Source organism: Aulonocara stuartgranti (assembly GCF_965226115.1).
Source record: "Aulonocara stuartgranti genome assembly, chromosome: 9".
Lineage (NCBI taxonomy): Eukaryota > Metazoa > Chordata > Actinopteri > Cichliformes > Cichlidae > Aulonocara > Aulonocara stuartgranti.
The window spans coordinates 29,221,027-29,240,838 of NC_138960.1; the positions used below are offsets into that span (position 1 = coordinate 29,221,027).

Sequence of the window (19,812 nt, forward strand, 5' to 3'; positions counted from 1 at the left end):
ATTTTGCAGTCACCTTCAGCTTCTGCTTGTTTTGTGTTTTCACCCTTGTGAAAGTTTTGTATAAAAATGGCTGTAATTCCTAAAATATTAATGTAATACTTTGGCTAAACTTTTCTGGAAAAAAGCTGAAAGTCTGCACTATAATCACATCTTGATTGTTTGATATAAAATCCACTATGTTAGTGTACAGAGGCAGAATTTAGAAAAAAAACAAAACACAAACTGTGCCACACTCCAAATACTAGTGGACTTAACTGTGTTCTTCCAATCGACAACAAGTTGTTATCTTCCTAAGGTGTAAGAGATGCAAGAACATTAAAGTGAAAAAGTATAAACTTTTTTGTTTGACATGCATGCCTAATATGTTGCATTAATCTGTTGCTTTTGCGAATACTCTAATCATTTCACAGTGCTTTTAACTGTCTTTATCTACGGTCATCTGGTAAACCACACACAATTTTTTATACAGGACACAAGCACTACATTCCCCAAATTACTGAATTTCTTAATTTATTCGAAGTGGCATCCTACTACAACAACTTCTTATCGTCTATATTTCACTTTAAATGTCAAAGTGAAGAGTGCATTTAGAGAAAAATGAGGAAGTAAGCAACCCTGTGTTCCTGTGTGCTGACATGTGTTTACAGCAACCTCCTGTTTCTGACACAGTATGCAAAGTAGATGGTGGTTTTTACAACACTCACACGCAGGCTCACAAAGTCTTCATTTTCAGAACCTTAACTTCCACCGAACGTTGGCAAACTTCCACTCTTACTCTCTCTCTCACACACATGCGCGCATTCAAAGGCATATGCGCAAATGCACTCAACCAGAATCCGTTTTTTCTCAGCTTTTCTCTTCCTCTGCGACACTGTGAACATACCGCTGCTGGATATAATGTGATCTACTCCAGAGGACACACGCACACACAGAAGAGTACTCGGCATACAGTTCTTCACTGACCGAAGCGCAAGTAAGTTCACTGATAAACGATAGTATCTCTGGCTTGGACTTTGTGTTTTCTCATCATGTTCTTTCCAGTGTTGTGGTGCTCCTTTAATGGTTAATGTGGACCATATGGTGTCCTTCAGTGGTTCCATTATTGGTTAAATGGTCTATCTGTATTTCTTAATTCTTGAGATACCTTTTTTAGTTAGTCTTACTAACATGTTTGGTGTGTGACATAGCCACATGTTTTTAGTCTTGTTTCATCACCCGAAGACAAACAAGCCCTTAAAATACATTAAATCAGTCATTCTTATTTTTTTTCAATACAGCCTTGTGTTTTCTTTCTCTTTTTATAACACCCGTTTTTAATCATTTTTGGATACACTTCATTTCCACTAACTCTTCACACCTGCCTGTCTTCCTGTTCTAATGTCTCTTACTCTTTCTTACTCAATTTCCTCTTCTGTTTAGGATGACTTCGACATTAAATGGGACCACACTATCTCCAAACCAAAGTTCAACAATGACCACACCCTCAGTTTCAGAGAAAGATGAACTAGAAGAGTACCACACAGCCCTCTTGGTCATCTACACTGTGGTCCTGATCAGTGGTACAATTAGCCTTACCATGATGATGCGCATCATGAAATCCACCACAACTTCCACCACGTCAATTGCCGTACTCAACCTGATCTTCACTCACTTCATCTTCCTGCTAACGGTTCCCTTCAGAATCTACTATTACGCAGTTCATGAATGGGAGTTGAGCTATGAATGGTGTAAAATAACCAGCAGTATGATCCACATCCACATGTACATGTCTTTTGTCCTGTATGTGATTATCCTCATCACCCGTCTGTTGACGTTCTACAAGAAAGCTTGCCAGGTGGCGTCCTTTCACAGGATGCATGCATGCATTATCAGTTTTCTGGTGTGGATTATTGTGCTGATCACTGTCCCTTGCATCATCCATTTTAATTATGGCAAAGACCATGACAAAAATGCCACTCGTTGCTTCCAGTTTGGAAAATCTATAGAATCTGTTCTGATTTTGAACTACCTGACAAGCATATTGATTATAGTCATTGCCATTGTGTTGACAGCTTTCCAGGCCAATGTCCTATGGGTTTTATACAAGAAGCATCGGGAGGGATGCACCTTTCAGCAGGAGTTCGGAGCTCAGCTGAAGAGCCTGTGCTTTGCGCTAATCATGGTCATCTGCTTCATTCCCTACCACATTTTTCGACTGTCCTACTTAAACAATATAAAAGAATTAGAGGGTACAAATGAAATATTTCTGAGCATAACCACTTTTAACTGTTTGGACATGCTTACTTTCCTGGGGAGGAGGTCCTGTAACATGTGCTTTGTAGGAAAAGCTGCTTAAAAGCGGCTGGTACTGTGTTTGCTTCACTTTTTTTTATGCCTGTCAGGGTTCTGGTACAGTTCCATAAATTTAAACAATTTAATCTTATTGCTTTTGAAGTGTTTGAAATAGCATAAAAAATTATTAAAAAACAAATTTTATCATAAAAATTGCACATGAAAAAAAAAAAGACTGTGCAGACAACTGCGAATGACGCATAAACACTGGTTCTGATTATAAGCTTAGGTTCGACTTTCAGTTTCTAACAATAAATATTGACCTTAGTCAGACAAAACATTCCCTTAGTGGCTTATTTGGCTTCAAGTCTTTCAGATCACTTTACATTTGAACATAATTTAATATATACAGAGTTTCAAAAAATAAAACTGACAGACCCCTGACGATGTCCTTAGTTATGCTTTTGCACTTTTACAATTTTTGTACCATTGACTGACACACACACACACACACACACACACACACACACACACACACACACACACTTTTCAAGCTGTGCTTTTTTTTAACTATTACTGTTGTTATTACTATATATGTGTACTGTGTCACAGCAAGCCGTGTTTTTATTCATGAGAACATTTAAGGACTTTAAAACTGTCTTTTGATTTTATTTCCTAATGCAGGCGCTCTTGCAATTTGCTGGTTTGTGCTTATAATAGAAAGGCTTCATACTTGGAATTTATAATGTTAGACTATGAAATTGGAGATCTCAGGATATTGTTTCTGTAAATCTGTGTACAAGGACTCTAAGTGGAAGTGAATACTTTTTAACTGTATTTGCACTTAACAGTTAAATCCTGTGTACATAGCCGATGTGAAGAAGAGAAATAAATACTGTAAATTGTTATGTCTCCCCCATTATTTTGTGAAACATTATCTCAAACCTTTTTTGGGTCTCAGAGGGCACACACACCTACACACACACACAGACTCACACCTGGTGATCTTTTCCTTTTCAGTTTTATGGTCCTGGGTTACTGTTTAACATCCCCACCCTAGTTTGAGTTTGTTTAGTAAATCGATCTAATGACAGGGCTATGGTGGCGCCATCCAATGTGTCGCTTTCTGAATTATAGGCCGCTCAGCTCTCCAACCTTCCCTTTTAACGTGGTTGAACACCTTTACTATTTTCCCATGCTCAGTGTGACTTAGTCCAATGACACACTGAGGGGCTCAGGGCTGCTAGCTGTCGGAGAACAACGGTACACCTGGATAAATGCACATCCCGGACAGAAACAGAAACACAGGTAAGCCAAACATTTCTTTTTAAGTACACTGTCGCTGAAATTCAAATGGTTCACATCAGACTAAGAAGAGTAGAAGAAGTGTTGTTTTTGCTGTAGTGGGAGTGAAGGTTACCTTTGGTAGTTTTTCAAGGAAGTTTGTGAATGCGATCCCTTAAATCACGTGGTTTCTGTATTATGGTGGCAATGGTTGGACTCCTTGTTCGCACAAACGGCACCTGCTGCTATGTCCTGTAGCCAGTACTCTGTATCTGCAGGCATTTTGTAAAAAGCAGATAAGAAATACTAACTTTGCAACATGGGCTTGCGCTGATCGGGCGATAACCCATTTCATCTGCAGAAAGATGGTAATCTGTTCATGTGGTGTTTTTCTTCTACTATCACTGCATTTAATGTCCAATAGGACGATTCCATTTCTATAATGCAGTTCTATAATGAATTGATCTGAAGGAGGCGGAAGTTTTGCTCTTTATTTTTTTACTATTTACAAGAACATGCAACGCCTGTGTGAACAAAACTACTTGTTTTTTGCACAAACCTTGACAATACATGAAGTATACACATATTGAGAAAAAAGAAACAACCCTTAGTTAATTTTTTAGCCCAGATTGCAATGGGATTGTTTTGCTGAGGCATTCCCAGAGTTGTTGATTGACTTTTGAGGCTGTGCATATCGGTCTGCCCTTTACTGTTCTGCTGTTCTGTTAGACTTAAACTTAACTATAATGTCTAAACCCACAGGACGCACTTCAGCTGAATTATTGATTTGTATTTTTTTAACATTTTTTTTTCAGCTTGCATATACAGTAACGCTAACTTTTCACTGTGAAGAGTGAGAGTTGCAAAACCATAGTTAACTATTTATTTCATGCATCTAGTCTCTTGCATGTTCTCTTCCTCTCTTTTGCAACACATAAAAAAGAAATACTGTATTAAAGACGTACAGTTTTAGGAGTGAATACTACTGAACTGCGTACTTAACTGTTTCCAGAGTATCAGGAAGTAAGGGTTTACTAGAGTCAGTAATCGAGGCTGATTGTCATCTGTGACTATTAAAACCTAGTCTAAATAGAAGCGACAGTATTATGGCCAGTTCACACAGATATAGCCTCTTAGCTATGGGTTTTATGGCCACAAAAGGCTTTTGGTTGCTAGGCAGATGCAAGCTTTCTCAGACATGTCCTGCAACAAGCCACAATACCTTTTTAGTATTACAACTGTTTCTATGAATGTGATTCTCATACATTAAAATCTTTTTAATTTAAATTTACGTCTAGGCTGAACTGCTTCTATATTATATTTTCTTTTTTTGCCAGGTGGCAGAATAGGCTTTCAATGTATCTGAGAGATCAACAAAATTAACAACCTACTGTAAAACAACACAAGCAGCTGATCACCCTTGCTGTTCCAAATGTTGTAGCTTCCTTAGTGCAAATCAGAAAGTGCTTTCTTATGTATTCAAAATGAAAAAGAGGGGAAAGATCAAAGGCACTCATCATTACAGAAATAAAGACCTCAATTGCTGTGCTTTCTGTCCTTGCTCTTAAGAGTGGAAGGTGAAGCTTTAAAAAAGCCTTTTAGAGCGTTTAGGCTGTTCTGGATTAAAGATTTTTTTACTTTTGAGTGAACATTGATTTTTCTTTCTATCTACAAGCCTAAAAGCACGATTCTTTGTTGTCTATTAAACTGTAATCACATAAGAACCTTTATTAGAAACTAACATGGAGCATCTGCATTTACCCTCATGCCTTTATACAGACTAAATGTGACGGTAAGGATGCAATTCTTCATCTTCCCTTTCCACAAATGTGATGAGTCAGGAGTCCTAACGTTACTACCTGGTTAAAATGTAATCTCTCTATAATCTCTCTATCACATCGCTCTCTCTCTCTATCGCCTCTGTCTCTTAGTCCCTACGCTTCCAATATTATAGAATATATCTGTTATTACCATGCAGCCAAGTGCTAATAGCGTTTTCTGTCATGTGTGCAATATTGTTGCCTAAACTGACCACACCATACCTGCACATATATGACGAACCCCTCAGACTGGGCCATTCACTGCTGATTTAGGGCATCAAATCTCCTATGACACTGCCTCTTATCATTTACAGTCTTCACAGCACAATGCCTCAAGCTGATTACCTTTAACCCACACGATAAGAGTTAGTGTAATGAAACCCCTGATTTAAATGGGTGGGTTAGGCACATGTTGATGGATTCATGTAAAGGTGGTCATATTATGTTTTTAACTTCCCTGACTGAAAATAGGAGGGTAACACCTGTTCCAATTTGCACTTTAGAGTCAATTTGTACTTACTAATCTTGTTTGGTTTTTTTTTGTTTGTTTGGTTTTTTTGCAAATAATTATTCTAACTGATATGAAACCATAGACATTGATGACTGAGCTAAAAAACTATGAAAGAAGAAGAAATTAAAAGCAGTGTTGTTGGTGATGTTTAAAGTAGCAGTCAGATTATTTAGAAACTTGTAGTAGAAAAAGAGTAAATAAAGAGTTAAAAACAGTGGGTTGGGTGAACCCATGGTGTGTATGTGGATGCCTTAATGGGAGTTATCAGTGTTTTCTACTTCACTGCGTGTCCTTATAGATTATATCTGCTGAGGTGGTAGTGCTATTACTTCACCATTGATTAGATTAGGAAACCTGGGAAGGACACGCACAGTCACTCACACACACACACACACACACACACACACACACACACACACACACACACACACACACATACGTCAGATGCACATTCATACATGCTACTCTCTGTAAGAACAAACGCCTAAATTGTGCACATAGTGTGCAAGCGTTCTCCAAATAAATAAATAAAAGAGCAATGAAAGACAGAGGAGGGAAAGGAAATGTCTCTTTTCTCACTATCTATTCATCCCTGTGATAAGTGTATGAGAGAAGGGTAGATAAGTGAAGTGTAATAAGGTGAGAAGAACCCCAGCTCCTCCCCTCCTTATTGTTCAAGGCCCAATCAGATCAGATTATGGGTCTTTTATGACAGGGATCTCCCTTGTTATTTCTGAAAGAAATAGATGAAACAGAGGCAGGACTATAGGAAAAAAGAAGAGAAGAGAAGAGAAGAGAAGAGAGAGAAAACCAGGCTCAAACAGGAATGAAGTATCCTTCTACTCCTCAGAGTAAAACTCTGTTAGATATGGAAGTAGCCAACTACTGTGAAGGCCTGGATCCTTCGTACAACACGCTGGGCTTTGAGCATGCAGAGGTACTCTATGTAGGACGAGGTAAGTGTGTGCAAACACAGACAGATTCACACCAAAACACAAACAAGTCAAGCACACAGAAAGACATACATTGAAAGATAGGCCACTCTCTCACATACTTATCAGGGCCTTTAGAATGATCTGATTGGGTCATCAGCCAGAGTACTGGATGAGGAGTTGTGGCTGTTTGTTAAATAAGACAGTCACTGATGAAGTTTAGTGACAGCAGCTGAACGCAAATGAGTTGCTATTTGCAGAAAGAGGGGAAATGTGTTTGATGTGTTTGATATGCTCAAGTGCACTGCTTGGGAAACTCTGACTGATGTTTTAATACTGACTGCCAGTGTGTATGTGTGTCTTGCTTGACACCATTATGTATAGTAAATCCCACTTGCCTGTTGTTGCCTGTGTATGTGTGTATGCATCATGAAAGGAAGTGTGTGTTGTGAAGGAAATAAAAGGGCTGTGTCAAAGTTTGAGGGGGACTAAATGAATGATAACCAAACAGTTTAGGCAGAAACTGCAGGAATGTGTCATAAAGATATTTTACTGGACAGCAAGCACAAATCTCTGTGATACACGGGCGTTACCTCAGCATGGAAGGAAAATTAGTCAAACATTTACTGTAGACACTCATTGACTCATTTAACAATGGCACTGGCCCGTGTGAGACCAAATGAGTTGTGCGCAGTAGAAATTTAAACATGTATGTGTTCGATGCATCTTGAGTTTTTACTCGATCGACAGCAGGTTCCATTTAGTAGACTTTAACAAAACAACTTAGATGGAGGCAGCGATGATGGTGATGGTTTCTATTACAGTGACGATGCTGGTGCTGGTATAATGGTAGAGATTATGTTGATGATGACAATAAAGACATAAAAATAGAAATAAAGACAATGACAATCATGTTTTGTCATTAACAGCAATGTCTGGTAATACCAGACATCCTCCAACACAATGCACAACACATTTACCAGAGAAGTATCAGCAGTGTTATGGGTTTCCTTCAGTGATACATGGTTTGGGGGGGGGGGGACATTTTGATATTTGTTATTTCTGGAGTAAGGCTTCACACAGTGACTAATTAACTAAACATTTTATACCTTAATTGCTCCCACGGAGGCAATACACTGAGAAGTTAAAGGAAAAAATCTAACCCCACAGAGGATGTAGCGGGTTTAATGGTGAAGGGGCATTTTGCTGACCTACCGAGTGGGACTTTTGAGTTCCTTTGGGGATAAAAGTCATTACAAAATCACCTTTAATCCGATGATCATTTCCTGATCAGAGTGGCCTCTTTCGTGATCCAAAAGCCCCCACCCACAGGGCTTTAGGGGTCACTGAATAGCTTGAAATGTGTGAAAGTAATGTGAACTGTATGCTACGGTCTTTCATATCACCACATGGTTATTGGAGATTGGGGACCAAAGTGTCAAAATCTCCATCATCATCATAAAATGCACAAAGTGAATCACTTTTGAAAGAATGACGTGTGCATAATGCATATGCATTTGTATTTACCTGTGTGTGTTTTATTTTGGTTTTTTTGGTGCTCCAGACAGCATGCCGACAGAGCCAAGCCTGCCTGGTCCAGATGGGATCATTAGTAACTGTGCAATCTGTGGAGATAAAGCCACAGGGAAACACTATGGAGCCTCCAGCTGTGATGGCTGCAAAGGCTTCTTCAGACGCTCGATACGCAAGAGCCACGTCTATACCTGCAGGTACAGTTTGCAAAGATACACTGTGCAAGCATGAAATGCATAATGTGTGTATGCATGTGGGAAATATAAGAAATAGTTCATGCAATTGTCATAAATATCATCACAAATGTGCTTTTATACTCATGCACCCTTAAGATAATTTGCCAAAAATAGTGATAATTTGCTTTTTGTTTCAGGGTTGCATACTTTATTGTCGAATGATATGTCACAATTTTCTTGCTCTGATAACTTTGCATGTTCTGAAGGTTCAGCAGACAGTGCGTCGTGGATAAAGATAAGAGGAACCAGTGTCGTTTCTGCAGACTCAACAAATGCTTCAGAGCTGGCATGAAAAAAGAAGGTAGTGAAACCTCTTTTGAATGAGACGCGAAGTTAAATTGTTACACCTACATGCAGAGAATAGAGATAGAGTCTTCCTGATCTTTTACGTTTCTGCATATATGTCGCACAAAATTGTCAAACAAATTTTAATATTAGACAAAGATAACCTGAGTAAATACAAAATGCATTTTTTAAACAATGATTTCATTCATCTGTCAGATCAGATAAATCAAGAAAGTGAGAAGTGAAGTAGGCTGAAAGGTCACTTGCCTCAATTACGGTCAGAGTTCATGATTCAACAATAAGAAAGCGACTTGGCAATGATGATCTGGTCCTGCTCTGCTACTTCAGGACTTGAATGACTTGCCATAACTGATGGAACCATGAATTCTGCTCTTTACATAAAGAAGACCATCCGTTATCAGTCAAGCTTAAGTATTCTCAAGTTATGCAGCAGAACAATGATCCAAAACACTCCGGAAGTGTTTGGAGTGGTCTAGTCGAAGTCTGGACTCAAATTCTACTGAGATGCTTCGGCGTGATCTTAAAGAGGCTGTTCATGCTCAAAATGAAATGGAATAAAAATAGTTTTCCAAAGTGGGCCAAAGTTTTTCCACCGCGATGTGAATGACTCATTGCACAACTAGTTATTAAGTTTAGGGGCCATTTACTTTTCCACGTAGGGCCAAGTGGGTTTAGATAACTGTCAACCAGTATTTACCCGAGTTATCTTTGTCTAATATTAAAATTGGTTCCATCATCTGAAACATGTAAATGTGGCAAATATGCAAAAAGATAAGGCATCATGAAGAGGGCCAATCCCTCACAGCACTGTATGTACATTATATACACACTATGAAGGAGAAGTACCTTTCTTAGTGAAGTTTAATGACAAAGTGGAAAATTGAAATGAGAGAAGAAATTACTTCTGTCAGAGAAACCGACAACTGCTTCAAGATGGATGAAATGGGCTCTGCCATAAAACAGGTGTTTACTTGGTGTGTGTTTGTATTTATGAGGGGTATAACCTTGGTACAGAGTTTTACAACCCCTAATCATGTGTTATTTAAACATGTTGTTCTGGATTGTATCAGGTTAACGTTTGACTCCCTTTGTTGATGAGAGTCTGTAGTGCTATTTTTCCTAATTATTAACTGTCGTAGTGTATGCAGGCATCTCTTAACACTCATAAATTACTTAAAATTTAAAGCCTCAAAACTGGAAAACCAGGAATAAAGCTTCATTATTGTTACTTTGTTACTCTTTTTTTTTGGGGGGGGGGGGGGGGGGGCGGCTATTTGACTGGTAAAGTGTTGGAGATGTTGCTTCTTCACTGTTCCCTTTTTTAGATTGCTTCCTCTTTCATGCATACACACAGCCATAATTATGTTTGTGATATATTAGCTGTGCAGAATGAGAGGGATCGGATCAGTTCCCGAAGAAGTATCTCCGACTCCCAAGACCTTCCAACTATTACTATTTTGGCCCAAGCAGAATCATTGTCCCACCAGGTGATAATCCCTTTATAAATTTCTTATTTTAAATCTCTTTTATGTTTGTATGTTAGTTGATGAACTTTATCAGTAATATGAGTGACCTGTAACCTGCAAGCTGTTCAATTCCTCTTCTCCGGCAGAGCACTACTCCGGTTGGAATAGCAGACTTGTCAGAGCAGAAGTCAGCCACTGTAGGGGACATATGTGATTCTATGAGACAGCAGTTATTGGTGTTGGTGGAATGGGCCAAATATATTCCTACTTTTGGAGAACTTCCACTGGATGACCAGGTAACTGGCTGTTCTGCCTGATTTGCAATCTGTGACTGTGACATTTCTTCTTTGCATGTAATGAGTGTCATGCATACAGTACTGCGCAAAAGTCTTGAGCTGCCCCTCACTTCCTAATATATGATAGCAAATGGCTATAGCAATGTACTGTAACATCTAAAAACATACATGGAAAGACTTTGTACAGAGTTTGGACAATCCTAAGGAACTTGAAGTTTGGTATGACTGCCTTTAATATCCAATTCAACCTAAAATTTCTTGCCATTTCTTGAGGTAGTCTTAAAGGCCATTCTAAAGCTATTCTTTGAATGTTATGTTCTCAGTCCCAATTAAGTCACACTGCTTCAATAATGTTAAGGTCCAGGCTCTTGCAAGGCCAGTCCATGTTTGACAAGATTCACAGCACCACTGGCTGAGAGCCTCCACCGTAATTTACAGGTTTCTGTGGACATTCACTGCTGTGCCTCTCTCCTGATCTCCTTTGTATATATTGATGACACAGTCCAGTTCTTGCCCATGGCTTCTTGACAGCCACCTTTGCACTGAGGCTATTTCTACTAAGACTTGGTGAACAGCTGAAGGGCCAGATGTAGGGATGGGTATCGTTTAGGTTTTATCCAATACCAGTACCAAACCGGTACTTTTGAAACGGTGCCGGTGCTTAAATGGTGCTCGAACCGGTGCTTAAAGAATGGAGAACACAAAATTGGTCCAAAAAGCTCTCATGTTCAGCTGTTTTTTTGTAAAAAGATAACAATGTTAGCCTTTTCTGCAGCTATAGGGGATTTATGGTATCACTCTTGGATGGAAGCAGTGCTTAAACAATGCAAAAAACAAACTTTGTCCAAAAACCTCTCATGTTTAGCTGTTCTCCACTTTTTCTTTGGTCATTTTAGCCTTTTTGGCCAGGGTGAAGGGAGCATCTGCCATCAAACAAGAAGACAGCCGCATGTAACTACGACGGTGTTTGCTAGTTCACCTTACATGCATTAATTCAATAACGTGGTTAGCTTACACACGAACAACATTAAGCTACTCACGCAGAGAAGAACGGCTGCTGCTGCCATCATCATCCCTCATCATTTCTGCTACACTGGCCGGGCTACGGGCCAGGACTCTACTCTTCGGGTTCTTGGGGGATGTTACTAAATCCTAGTCCGATAACAGGCAACCCACCTGCAGTAGATGTGCACGGTGTGAAGTCTCGCAGCAAGCTATCAAATACGGCGCATTTCTCGGCTTTTAACAAAATGCTATACGTCGCCAGGTGTTTCATCAGATTCGAGGTGTTACCTCCTTTGCACAGTATCACCTTAAAGCACTTGTTGCAGGCTGCTGAGTTTGCATCTTTTGCTGTGAAGTACAGCCAGAATTTGACCGCTTCGCCTTGGGCATTTTTAATCTGTAGCTCTGCTCTAAAAGAATGTATGTACCTGGGCCCGCCTACTACGCTTGCAAAGGTAAAATGATTGGCTAGAATCCAAAGTGTATGACATCTCAGGGGAAAAAAAGCACCGAAATGTGCGCACCGGATACCGGTACCCATCCCTAGCCAGATGCACATTTTAGTTGCTGAGGTCCTTGCTGGAGTTTTCCTATTTCTTAATGACGTGACTTCAGTTACTCTTCATCTTCTGCACATACTGTTTAGGCTTGCCGCATCGTCTTTTGTCCTCCACCTGTACAGATTCTCTATGTTTTTACACACATCGCTGAGATATGCCAAATTTTCAAGTAACAGCTTTTTGAGAATCCCCTTGCAGGTGCAAAAAATTATATATTTTATGCCTGTGAAACTGTGTTATCTTTGGCATTTGCCATAAATTCAACTAAGGAAAGGGGAAGAAATTGTGGGGGGTTTTAGGTTGCTAGCAACAAAGTGCTCAAAGATACAATTTAAAAGGGTTTCTTTTCCAGAGTTGTTATATGTAGACAGAACATTGGTTAATCCCTTGAGTTACACTCCTTTTTTATGCTTGAATGATTCATAGGTCCGTTTGAAATAGCTTAACAAAAAGCAGAGCGAAACAAAACAAATAAACATTCCTCTGAAAACAGTCAGGTACAAAGCCCTTCAGACATCCTGGAGAACTATTGATTAAGACCACTTTAAAAAATTAGAAGCAAGCACTTGGAACCAAAATATAGAGAAATGAGGGTGGACTCAGGACATTTGTACAATACTGTACTTATTATCTCATGTCTGGTTTTGGAAACTAATTTTCAGCACTTGTTGATGTGCGAGGTTTGAAAACAGAATATTTGAAGGTAATGATTAAATTTGAGGCATTGTTACATTGTTTCTGTTCTTTGTTTACCTGTGTGTGTTTGTCCATAGGTGAGCTTGCTTCGGGCTCATGCTGGTGAACACCTCTTGCTTGGGGTTGCCAAAAGGTCAATGCCATTCAAGGACTTCCTGCTTTTAGGTAGAAACCAATGACTAGAAAGGCCTCTTCCTTATGTGTGGTGAAGTCATGTGGACTTAGAATGATTAACTAAAGCTTTCTGTTTCTCTGTGACTTCAAAAGTTTTTCTTGTAAATTACATTATTCATTATCGATACATCATACTGTAAGCAACTACAAACAATCAGGCACTTTTATACTTCTTAAGATCTCCACACCTATTTTCCATAGCCCATTGCCCTGCCTAAAAGAGAGTCTACAAGTTTCTCTGAAGGAAACAAAAATCCACCTGGCTCCAAAAGCACATACCACAGCGCTCCACCTCATACACACCCATGTTCAGTACCTACTTCATCTCAACACTGCCGCTAACTTTACTCACTGTCCCTGCAGGTAATGGCTGTGTGATCCACAGAGACAGTCCTGAACCAGAGATCTGTAGGGTAGCCAACAGAGTCCTGGATGAGCTGGTGCGGCCCTTCCAGGAAATACAAATAGATGACAACGAGTTTGCAGCACTCAAGGCTATTGTCTTTTTTGACCCAGGTAATGAATAAAAAGTGGCATTTAACCCCAGAACCAGTAAAAATAGTAAACCACAGATGATGACAGACATCACAATCAATTTGAACAGACGATTTTATCTTGTCTGCATTGCCTTTTCTGCTCATATCCATCTTTCCCGACATGTCCCGGCTAGATTTCCCCTCAAAGTTAGGTCCCAATCCCTCTCTTGCCTCTTTACGTTACCCTAGTGTGACCACAATCCCTGCCCCCATGTTTTGTTACTCCCTCCCTTTTCTATCCCCTTCACTAAATCCTTCATTTTGCACTTCATGCCAAAGTTTGACCATAATCATTCCATCAATTCCACTCATATCCGCAATTCCATCCATGATCTTTCCATTTTTATTTATTTATTTATTTATCCTGTGCTGCCCCGTCCCTCAATCCTGTCCTATATCCCTTCCCCGCCTTAACGCAACCCCCCTTCCTTGCTTTGCCTTCCATTCTGCAGATGCAAAGTCTTTGCGGGATCCTTCGAAGATTAAGACCATGCGACTGCAGGTAGGTCAAGCATTTGACCTTTCTAGATTGTTGCGGGACATCTGGTCGTTCTAGGATATTTTTTTCTTTTTTCTTTTTTTTTTTTAAATTTTCAATCATGTAAATGATTTTGATTTCAAAAGCAACCATCCTGTCAATGTCAACCTCAATGTCATCATGTATTTTTCTTTTAATTTATGCACATCTTCTTTCAATATGTCAGCAAAATGAAAGAAAAATGGATTTTGCTTATAATGACAGTGACATGTGACCACATAGGGACTCTGTGTTTGTGCGTGCGCACAGGTTCAGATGAGTCTGGAAGACTACATTAATGATCGTCAGTATGACTCCAGAGGTCGTTTTGGAGAGCTGTTACTCCTGCTGCCCACCCTGCAGAGCATCACCTGGCAGATGATCGAACAGCTCCAGTTCATTAAGTTTTGCGGCCTGGCCAAGATAGACAACCTGTTGCATGAAATGCTTCTAGGAGGTGAGATTGGCTGATGTCTGTGCTTGTAAATGTGCAGAAAAAACAAATTTGACCTTGAGCACTACCACCAAATCCTCTGCTGAAATTTCTCAGTGCAGAATTATGAAGCACTGCGGAAAACGAAAAGAATACTTGCTTGAAAGTTTTCTAGTTTATATACAGGAGGCAAAAAGTTTTACACAATAACTTTGTACAATACGCATTTATATTTATATTACGTTAAGCTGAAATAGAATAAACCGGGTACATAAGATGCTGCTAGGGACATCTGCAAACACATCTAAATGTATATAAATACGGGAAATCTGAAGTTAAAGCTACAGTGCATCAAATATATTCTCAGGAGGGCCATGACAGACAATTGAAGCTTGAAACATAAACTAAAAAGTCATCTCCAAAAATGTTTTCCAGTTTTCACCATATATGCTTAAAAAAAACCTCCATGATATGACAACCCGACTTAAAAGAAAGAGCACAGAAATAGCTGCACTTGTTGCATTTGCCAGCATCTTGTCAGAACGTAGAACGAAACCACACACAAAACGCAGTAATAAAAACTCTCAGGCTATTCAAATTCTGTTAAGATGACATTATATTTAGCAATGAGTATGATCAAGCAAAACTGAAAGACAAAAGGAAAGATCCTGTATAGCTTATAAACATCTATAAAAAACAATGTGTCTTCTCATATCAAGTAATTTTTTTAGCTTTACTCATGAATGGCACAGACATATATGTATATATAAACTTGTTTAAACAGAAAGAAAGACGGCTTACAGGTTATGTTAGTATGTCTGGTAATAATCACCAAAAACAGACAAAAATGTAACCTGTAATTTTTTAAAAAAGTGCTTTAGGGGATTTTTTCTACAATAATTTAAGATCACAATTGTAGCCTCATGGTTTCACATCCTGCCTTTGGTCTTTTAACTTCAAACTGCTGCCTTCATAGTAATTCATTTATATTTTAAAGAAATGTTGTATATATAATACAGGAATCATTAACAACACCCACATAACCAATATGAAAAATTAAGTCTTACATAAAAACCTTTTGCAGTACTTACAGCTTCTTTAGCTTTACTTGAATGAAATGTCACCTGTTAAGTTCTACGGCTGTGATATTTATGGACCATATTTCTTATTCTTTAATCTGTATTCAGTGGTGACTCGAACAGAACATTGATTCAAATTTTCGTGACCGTGAAATCATGTACGGGCGACATACACATATCGGAGAACATAACATGGCATCCTCTGGGGAATGATGAAGTGAACATGATACACCAAAATCAAAAGAACTGGGACTTACTGTATATGTGACAATGTCTGTGCAAAGGTTCATTCAGGTTGGCCCATCTTTTTAAAAGGAAATAGGATATCTACACACATACAAACAAACTAGCTGAAAAATCAGTGAGTTAATATATTTTAATGTGAACAGACCTCTCACCTGTAGAAACACTCAAAAACCTAACTGCTTTGCAACTGTAATATGGTAAAAGCTGAATAAAAGTTAGTCTGGTTACAACAGCATATATGTTTAATTTTACTGAGTGGTATACATAAATGACATAGTCTCTACATTTACAGGGGATGGTAGGCAGTAGCCCAGACTACTGAGGTCGATGAGAGGGGGTCCAACTTTCAAAATTTTATCACTGCATTTAACTTATTTAGCAGTACGTAATTATACATTTATTATTACATTTAATTATACATTTATCTGACATGGCAACACAGTTTAAAGGGGGCAACAAGGAGTGGCAATCAAATTTCAGGGAGGTAGTGCCACCCCGGGTGCCCCCTTTATCCACACCCCTGAACATAAAGTAGCGCATGAAACAAAGTAGGAAGAAATCTGCAAAATTACTCTGGTTACAACTTCATCACTGTGTGTTGAAGTTTATTTGCACCTGTGTTATATTTTAAGGGCTTGCAACAGAACCCACACACCTGCACCATTCAGCACACACCCAGCTGGCCCAGGACCCTGTGACTGGACACACATTGGTCATCAGTACCATGCCTGTCAATCACACTCCACAAATAGGTAAGTTTCTGGATGCTATCAGTTAACACACACACAAACAAAAATGCATGCAGTCATGTAAAGTGCATTCAGTAACACTGGAGCAAACGTGACATACACACAAACAAACACACACTTTATCTTATCTAAAGAGTGTGTCCAAAAACTTTTTTTTTTAAATTATGCTTCAACAAAGTAATTAAAATCTGTAATATATATGTATGTATATCACACAATCCTACAAATGTTGCTTTGTCCCTGTCTCTTTTCCTGCAGCCTCTCCAGACACTCCCATCCCATCGCCCCCGCAGGGTCCTGCACCGGAAATGTACAAACATTTTCCCCAGCCTGTTTGTCCTCCAGCGAGCCCTTCACCTTCTGCACAGACAGACCCCTGACTCTTTCCTGCATTATGTCAACGAATCTGACAGCAGATCAGTTTCCTTGCCCCCTGTTCATTATCCAGGCATGGTATGAAAATTATGACAGAAATCTCTGTTCAGTGTCAACAGTTAGACTTTCCTACCCCATGACTCCTGGAGCTCCTGATACAATATCCTAACCGGTTATGTGCACCACATTTCAAGGTTTTATTTTCTTACAGTGGCAAAACTCACAAAAGAAAAGCACAATGTTTATGCAGTCTTTTTCAGGTACAACCCTGTCTGTGTGTGTCTGCGTGTGTGTCTATGCTTATTTGCTTATTTCCTGGCACCAGAGTGTTTGGCAGCGCAGACTCTGGGTATCCTGATCAGGCGGCGCAGTCAAACATTGGTGCTCATTTTAGCACAAAATTGTATTTGCCTTAAAACACGCTCAGACCATGTCTTACCCATAGTCATCACACCGCAGCAAGAATGATACGTGTGCTTCCACTGTAGTCACTGATATGAAAGAGGGATTGTATTTAAGTTGCAATGATGGCACAGCAGCAACTTTATTATTCATTTAAATCTCCAGACTTGGCAGCAGGATCCGTCAGCTAAAGGCATGTTCTCTGTTTTTCTGAGCATCACACTAGAAAGCTATTTCTCAGAGATTTAACAGTGAAATCATCTGGAGTAATGCAGCTGTCCCCAGGATGAGTTCCGAGCTCCATCAAAATACGTTCGCACACACACACACACACACACACACACACACACACACACACACACACACACACACACACACACACACACACATATTATGTGTAATACAAAGTCCAGACTCTATCTAAACTTATATATATTCACATTACATTCGTATAATATTTCATTTTGACCACTGGAATCATATTCATAAATATTTGCTCACATGACTTTCATCCAACCTGAATGTTAAACAAGTAAACATGTTGGTGAAAACATTTTAAAACAAGCTCAAATGCATGCCTTCCAAATTTATTTTTAAATATCAGGGATAGACTCCCGCAGGGGTCCAGTAGCCTTTAATTTTGCTGTGCTGAGTAAGGAAGATAAAAGCTTGCAGCACACCGGAAGAAAAAAAAAAGTCCAGATGGTGGCGGCAGGAGCTCTCTTCATGGTTTCGCTGAATTTCAGTCTGACCGTTTGTTTAACAAAATTATCTCTAAGTGACCTGAAGACTGTTTATTTTGTTTGATGAGTATTTTAAACTGGTATTTTGCAGAGACACTCTTTTATATTTAGAATGCTGACTTTACTTTTAAGACATAAATGGGTCTGTTTAAATAGGCACTGCTGACAGCCTATTTAAGGTGATGTAGCTTGATTTTTATTTTGAAATTCGTGTGCTTTCTGTTTCACCTGTTGCTGCTTTTGTGTCTGAGCCTCCATCTGTGTTCGGTCTCAAGAAAATTGAGCCCTCAGAGTTTAATATTCTGCTGCAAAACTGGGATTAATGAAGGAAGTTGTGCATCTATGTGGTCACTTAAAACCATTAACTGACTGATGGTATTCAAGTCAGTAAGGCACCCTTCTTGCTTAGTGAAATGAAAATGTTTTTTTTTTAACTTTCTTTCTTGTCTTAAATTTCTTACTTGATTGGTTATACATATATATAAAACATATATCTACTGTAGATCAATCCTAATGTACTAAACAGTACAGTTTATAACTTATCTGAAAATATGTGAATGTACAAAAATTGCTTTTATTCATTATAGGAAAAAAAGCTATTGCAAAAAAATAAATATAAAAAAAATTAAAGATACTCAGGAAAAAAAGCTGGCTATCACAAAAATAATACTGTTCTTTTGGGCCTAATACATCTAAAACTGTGCTCACCTCTAAACTAAAGTATGTACACAGGAAGTAAATGACAGTTATGCAACAAAATTATATATATATTTAAATTTGTAGTTAATATTTGATACTGAGTTATAATACACATAGCTTACACAATGAGACTTGCCTGATATACATACATATATTAATATAATAAAGATCAGCATTGCAGTAATGAAATTCATGATAAATGCAGAAAGGAATGTGGATAATATTTAACTTGCTGTATATATTCAAAATTACAGAAAATATAAATCCATTCAGTTTCTTGAATCAGCTGTATATTTTGGTTGGTTTGTACTGATGATGTGTACATTTCTGAATTTATATGTTGATTAAAAGACAATCTTTAAGAAGTGCTTGTGAATGAATTTGTCAATTTGGATTAACTGTAATGACCTTGTCATTCAGTACATTATGCTGTAGCACAGTACTACCCTCTAGCTGTGAAGAGGTGAAATACAACAGCGTGCCAGGTGTACTACTTGTTGTATATGTAATATATGAAATATTATATGTCTATGCATTCATTCATTTTTGTGTTTTATAAAACAAATAAAAAAATGTCTGGAAAAAAAGATGATTCCTTTCCAATTTATCTGTTTCTACAACCATAAAAAGTAATTTCAGTATAGGGTTTTTTTGCTATATGGAAAAAAGGTAAAATTGACTTTTTTTCCATATTTGGAAAGGAAGACAATATAGACACAGATAATGACAAATTGGCAGAAATATATTTCAATATGGTTTACCCACATTCAGTAATAGTGAGTGTGGCTTGTCTATTACTTCCCTCATGGAAGTCATCACACTCCCCCATAGTTCCACTGGTCAGGGGTATACAGTTTGTATCCAAAGCTTTATTGGCAAGCTATTGAGACCACAGCGCCGGACGACGCTGCTCATCTAAAAGCAAACCAGCTTCCCCCCGTGG

General features: G+C 38.6%; 2 protein-coding genes across 3 annotated transcripts; both read left to right on the plus strand.

The window, feature by feature from the left end:
• Window positions 1–666: 666 nt before the first annotated feature.
• On the plus strand, window positions 667–3,177 carry gpr141 (G protein-coupled receptor 141). Its single transcript, XM_082546108.1, has 2 exons — window positions 667–973; window positions 1,420–3,177. The coding sequence occupies exon 2, from the start codon at window positions 1,421–1,423 to the stop codon at window positions 2,333–2,335; it is 915 nt and encodes a 304-aa protein (XP_082402234.1). The 5' UTR covers window positions 667–973; window position 1,420; the 3' UTR covers window positions 2,336–3,177.
• Window positions 3,178–3,369: 192 nt separating this feature from the next.
• Window positions 3,370–19,348, plus strand: hnf4g (hepatocyte nuclear factor 4, gamma). 2 transcript variants are annotated; one of them, XM_082545510.1, is made up of 11 exons: window positions 3,370–3,579; window positions 8,383–8,548; window positions 8,794–8,888; window positions 10,274–10,380; window positions 10,506–10,655; window positions 12,994–13,081; window positions 13,454–13,606; window positions 13,761–14,128; window positions 14,414–14,600; window positions 16,534–16,653; window positions 16,909–19,348. In XM_082545510.1, the coding sequence occupies exons 1-11, from the start codon at window positions 3,549–3,551 to the stop codon at window positions 17,028–17,030; spliced, it is 1,587 nt and encodes a 528-aa protein (XP_082401636.1). In that variant the 5' UTR covers window positions 3,370–3,548; the 3' UTR covers window positions 17,031–19,348. The 2 variants fall into 2 exon arrangements, with proteins under 2 accessions (XP_082401636.1, XP_082401637.1); XM_082545511.1 differs by having other exon boundaries at window positions 14,079–14,128.
• The last annotated feature ends 464 nt before the right edge of the window (window positions 19,349–19,812 follow it).